Source organism: Pan troglodytes, chromosome 17 (assembly GCF_028858775.2).
Source record: "Pan troglodytes isolate AG18354 chromosome 17, NHGRI_mPanTro3-v2.0_pri, whole genome shotgun sequence".
Taxonomy (NCBI): Eukaryota; Metazoa; Chordata; class Mammalia; order Primates; family Hominidae; genus Pan; species Pan troglodytes.
The window spans coordinates 45,283,541-45,289,540 of NC_072415.2; the positions used below are offsets into that span (position 1 = coordinate 45,283,541).

General features: G+C 46.8%; 1 protein-coding gene across 10 annotated transcripts in view; it reads right to left on the minus strand.

Annotated features, from left to right (window-relative positions):
* Nucleotides 1-2,829, minus strand: part of INO80C (INO80 complex subunit C) — a 30,352-nt gene extending 27,523 nt beyond the window's left edge. Inside the window, exons 1-2 of one of the 10 annotated variants that reach the window (XM_063795611.1) lie at nucleotides 1,666-1,773; nucleotides 925-1,032 (exon numbers count right to left, since the gene is read on the minus strand). Coding sequence is in view for 3 of the 10 variants with exons in the window: in XM_001135459.4 (XP_001135459.1) it covers nucleotides 1,861-2,016 (156 nt within the window). In the remaining 7 variants the exon portion in view is untranslated. Of the gene's footprint in view, nucleotides 1-924; nucleotides 1,033-1,437; nucleotides 1,797-1,860 lie in introns of those variants that run through there. The other 9 variants (XM_063795609.1, XM_063795610.1, XM_001135459.4 and 6 more) reach the window with 9 other exon arrangements.
* Between the last annotated feature and the right edge of the window lie 3,171 nt (nucleotides 2,830-6,000).

Genomic DNA, 6,000 nt, shown 5'->3' on the forward strand with positions numbered 1-6,000 from the left:
AGAAAAAATAATTAGGCACTCCACAAAAGATCTGGAATGTCCAACAAGCTCATGAAAAGTGATTGATATCATTAGCCATCAGAGAAACAAATTAAAACAAGGAGATACTACTACACACTCAACAAAATGGCTAAAAGTTAAAGACTGACAATGAAAGACTGACAATACTCTGTATTGTTGAGGATTTCGAGCAACTGGCACTCTCACACTTTGCCGGTAAGAATGCAAAAACAGTGCAACTACTTTGAGAAATATTGTTTAACAGTTTCTGAGTTAAATGTATGCCTACCTTCTGACTCAGCAATTCCACTACTTCTCAAGAGAAATGAAAGCATCTATCTACACAAAGACTTGTACAAGAATGTTCAGAGCAGCTTCTGCACAAAGCCAAAAACTGTAAACGTTCAAATATTCATCGGGTGTATGTTTATACAATGCAACAGATGTACTAAACGACTCTCAAAAACATTGTCTCAAAAAGGAACCTAGACAGATGCAAAAGAATATGTTCCCTATTGTCCTGTATTATTCCATTTATATTATGCTCCAACCCAAAGTCAGTCTATTGTGAAGGGTGGCTGAACAGTGGGTAACTGTTAGGAAGGAAAGACAGTACTGACAGGAAAATGTCACCTGCTCTTAGAAATGCTATCTTGATCCAGGCAGTGGCCATAGGTGTATACAAATGTAAAAGGGCACTGGATCTGTAGTTTTGTTTTGTTTTGTTTGCGATAGGGTCACTCTGTTGCCCAAGCTGGACTGCAATGGCACGATCATAGCTCGCTGTAACCTTGAAATCTTGGGCTTAAGTGATGCTCTTGTAGTTGGGACTAAAGGCGTGCACCATCACGCCCAGCTATTTGTAAATTTGGATGGGGGTTGGGGAGCAGGTCTCGAACTCCTGTCCTCAAGCAGTCCTCTCACCTTGGCCTCTCAAAGTGCTGGGATACAGGCGTGAGACAGGATTCTTGAAGATCTGTGGTTCAGCCAGTATTCTTGAAAATTTGTGCATTGTACTGTGTGTAAATCTTACTATAGGAAAGTATTTAATATTAAAAGGTTAAAATAAAAAGCACTACCAATCACCTACAGAAGAAGGAACAAGATTTCTAGAACAGCCACTGACTGGGTGAACGGTGTCACACCATATGCTGAGGAGCACAAAGTAACACACTCTATCTCTGCTTTTTTGCTTTGAATAAAATGCAGGAGCCAGAGAAAACACTAATCAAGCCACTCCCTGCTGAAAATTCATTGCTGGAATTACGGAGCCTAGATTGTTCAGAGGCCCTGACGTCTGAGCCAGGCGCTGAGCTCAGTGCTTTACACTCATTACTTCATAACCTTAACAAGCCCATGAGTTAAGACCAAACCTGCCTTTGGATTGGGAAACCCAGGGTCAAAAAAGCACTTTTCTCAGGATGAGAGAAAGCATACTTATCAATACATCTTGTATTCATCCATGCAGGACATTACAGCGCTATGCGCCTCAAAGACACTGGGTAGATGTCTGCAGAATGGACGAGGGGAAGACACGCAAATTTCTGAATGACTGACACTCATCAGTCCTGAACCTCATGCTAAAGGCGACCTCGAGGGGAAGAGGCAGTCCTTCTATTAATACTAAGTCAGTAATAACCTCCCTACTTCTTCTTCTCTCCTTACAACACAAGGCGTTCTAAGCCCATGTGTCCAAACGAAGGGAAAGAGTAGTCATTCACTCCGCGGGGCAGCGTCTTTCAACCCCAACGGAGACCGCACGCGCAGCGCCCCACATTGCGCACGCGCCCTGGCTCGGCTCCGCCCCGCCAAGTCCCGTTTCGCGACGCGCACGCGCAGGCTGGGAGCGCGACTGCGTACCTGCGCAAAGCTGGAAGCGGACGCTTTTTTCTTCTTACTGGCGCCATAGCCCCCGCCGCTGCTGCCATTGTGGGAAGGGCTGGCCGGCCTCTTCTTGCTGTTCCGGACTATTCCGGGAGTGGAAGTGGTGGCCACAATTGGAATTTGCGCCGCCATCGCACTCCGAGTCTTCCCCTGGTCCCCCCCACCTTTTTCCCAGCGCGGGCCTTGGAACTTCCTTTCCGCTGTTACTTCCGTCTTGATGCTTGAAAACCCGGCCTGGACTCAAAGCTGTAGCTGGCTTCTCTCGGTGCAATCTAAAAGGCGGAGCTCGGAGTATCCTGTGCCGTCGGGACGGGAAGATGTCAGCGGGCGTTGTCCTGCCACTCGGGCGCTCTGGGCGTGGGCCTTGGGTGGGGCACGTGCCTGGAAATCCCCATTGATAGAGGAATAGAAAATCTCCCAATCTTTTTAAGTAACTACGTTTTAAAAAATTAATGAGCGTGTTGTCTTTTCTCATATAGAAGAGTGATTACTTTTGATGTCTGTAAGCCTAAAGCTGGGGTCGTTCTCAGTAGACCGCCAAGCTACTGGCTTCTCCCTCTATCCCTCCCTGCCTTCCCACGCGGAAAAGGTTTGTATATAAATAGCGCCCAAATGGACATGAAGGGTAGAGTGGTTCTTAATCTCTCCCCCCCTTTTTTTTCTTTTATTTGAGACGGAGTTTCGCTCTTGTTGTCCAGGCTGGAGTGCAATGGCGCGATCTCGGCTCACTGCAACCTCCGCCTCCCGGGTTCAAGCGATTCTCCTGCCTCAGCCTCCCGAGTAGCTGGGATCACAGGCATGTGCCACCATGCCCGGCTAATTTTGTATTTTTTAGTAGAGACGGGGTTTCTCCATGTTGGTCAGGCTGGTCTCGAGCTCCCGACCTCAGGTGATCTGCCCGCCTCGGCCTCCCTAAGTGCTGGGATTACAGGCGTAAGCCACCACGCCCGGCCGGTTCTTAATCTCTTAGGATTCACAGACTCTTGAGCATGGAATCTGTGCTTCCTATCCCTGCCGCACATCCCCACCTCCCCACCACCCCATTAAATGTATACAGACACAGACAAAATTTTACAGATTTCAGGGAGGTCACAGATCTACTAAAACCTATTTAGGAACCTCAGTCCTCCTACCCGCCTTGTTCTTTGCCTCATTCTACCCTATATTTTTACAGAACCTTTGCGACATCATATAACTAAATGATTTATAATCGGATGGTTAATGTCTTTTTTGGCTCCTGCTAGAATGTAATCTGTATGAGGGAAGGGTCAGTTATGTCTTGTTCACTTATCAGTCCCCCCAATCACAGTACCTTGCAAGTCATTGGTGCATTATAAGTATTTTTAATGATGTATTTAACAAATGAACTAACTCCCTGCAGTGATTGGTGGAAGCTACTATGTTTGAATATAGGAAGCTGATGTATATGAGTCTTGATATTTGAAATAAACAGGCTGCACAATGACTTAGAGGTGAGAGAGAAGGAGCAGTTAGGGAAACTAGCAATACTGTTACTGACATATTTTCTCCTTTGGAGAAAGGAATAAGCCTACCAGTGTAGAAATGTTCTTTCCCACACCCCATCTCCATCCCTATCCTCATCTAAAGCTAGTCTTTTCCTCATTCCTTAACTCAAGGACTCACCTCCAACAAGCCAGTCACCTAAGCAAACTCTACTGTCCCCACCTCCTCCCATTCCTCACCTCCTCAGCTCGCTTCTCTCCTTCAGGGCTCCTGCCCTGGTGAATCTGTATCCCATGTCTACATCTCAGCAACAGCCTCCAGATGGACGTTTCGGCCGCCATCTTTCCCTAATCCATTCCTGACCCCAGACCATCCTTCACACTGGCTGCCAGAATGGGATTTCTAAATTACAAATATAATCATACCACTTACTTTCTTACATTCTTCAGGGCCCTTTTGCCTTCAGGGTAAAATTTTTTTTTTTACCTTCAGGGTAAGAACGTTTTGGCTTGTCATACAAGGTCCTTAATAACTGGGCTCTGGGCCGGGCGCGGTGGCTCACGCCTGTAATCCCAACACTTTGAGAGGCTGAAGCGGGCAGATCACAAGGTCAGGAGATAAAGGCCATCCTGTCCAACATGGTGAAACCTCGTCTCTACTAAAAATACAAAAATTAGCTGAGTATGGTGGCACGCGCCTGTAATCCCAGCTACTCAGGAGGCTGAGGCAGGAGAATCGCTTGAACCCGGGAGATTGCAGTGAGCAGAGATCGTGCCACTGCACTCCAGCCTGGCAACAGAGCAAGACTCCGCCTCAAAACGACAACAACAACAACAACAACAACAAAAACTGGGCTGTGCCCCATTCTGTTGCTTGGTTCCCAACACTTAATTCCTTGTGTTCCAGCCAAGGACTAACTCTATTTCCTAGAATGTACATGTTTTCTTAGCTTGTCATATTTTTGTTTCTATTATTTCCTCTCCTAGGAATGCTTAGCTCCTTGCTTGATTACCATCCATTTTGCCTCAGTTCGGATGCTACTTCCAATGAAAAGCTTTCTGCCATCTGACACACCTTCCTTCCCCTTCCCTTTCCCTGTCCTCACGCTGTGCACGTGAGCACAGGGGGACCTGCTGGGCTGCTTCCTGTCATCCCTTATTGAGTTCAAACACCAACTCCCTACTTTTAAGGAGTCAGACAAGTGGATGCACCGCCATCTGGTTTCCTGTTACTAAATTCAGGCCTGATCTTGTCTGATTCCTTTCTTTCTGAAATTCTTCCCTTGGTATCTGAAACATCACCATCTTTTTGTTTTCCTCTTTCCTGGCCAGTCTTCTGTTACCAAATGGTCTCTAATGCTACTACAGGTTTTTCAAAATATATAGTCACATGCTCCTGTAGATTCACATTTTAAAAGTTTCCCAAGTGATTCTAATGATCAGCCAGGTTTGAAACCAGGCTCTTGCACAGAATCCTTACATATTGAGAGTTCCTTGGTGCTTGGTCCAAGGCCCTCTGCTCTTCTCATTTGATACTCTCCCCAGCCATTGCACCATTTCTTGGGGATTCAGTTACCACCTAAATGCAGACCACTTTCAGATTTGCATCCTTTATCTGGCTCTTTCTCCAAAGATGCATACCCAAGGCCAGGTATGGTGGCTCATGTCTGTAATCCCAACACTTTGGGAAGCCGAGGCGAGTGGATCACTTGAGGTCAGGAGTTCGAGTCCAGCCTGGCCAACATGGGTGAAACCTCGTCTCTACTAAAAAAATACAAAAATTAGCCAAGTATGGTGGGGCCTGCCTGTAGCCCCAGCTACTTGGGAGACTGAGGCACAAGAATCACTTGAACTCGGAGGGTGGAGGTTTCAGTGAGCCTGGGCGACAGAGGAAGACTCCGTCTCAAAAAAAAAAAAAAAAAAAAAAAAAAGCATACCTGGACGTAAAATTCCTTTCCCTAGTATAAACTCAGATGCTTACACGCATCTTTCACTCCGCATGGCAAAAACAGAATTCATCATCCTCTCTGCTCCTCTAAAACAGATTCCTCCTTCAGTGTTTCCTGTCTCAGCAAATGCCACGATTAGCCACCAGTTCTTCAGACCAAAACTTGGGAGTCATCCTTGACTCCTCCCCTTCCTCCACTCCACACCATAACCGTATTCCAGCCACCATCTCTCTCTGGACTTGCAAAGTGGCCTTATGCGTTCTCTTTCTGCCTCCACCTTTGGTCCGTGCAACCCAGTTCCAACATGCGATTCCAGATGATTTCTTTAAAGATACAAATGTGCATTTTTCAGATCACACCGCCTGCTTGAAACCATTCAGTGGCTTCCCGTGGTCCCTAGAATGAAGCCCATTGTCCACGAGGTGGTTCCAAAGGTCCTTAGAGACCTGCCATCTCTCCAGCTTGCCTCTGTCCCAGGTCCCTGCACTCCTGCTCAGTTTTCACTTTTGTTAGTTCCAACAACCAGCTGTGCCCCTCCTCCCTCAGTCCTTGACACACTGCTCCTCCTGCCTGGAAGCTGCTTTTCTCCTGACCCCACCCTCCTCTGATCTCACTAAATTCCACGCACCCTTCCTATCTTGGCTGACATGCTATATTTTCAGTGTTCCCTCTCCTCTGGTCTGGTTCCACATTCCCATCAGTCT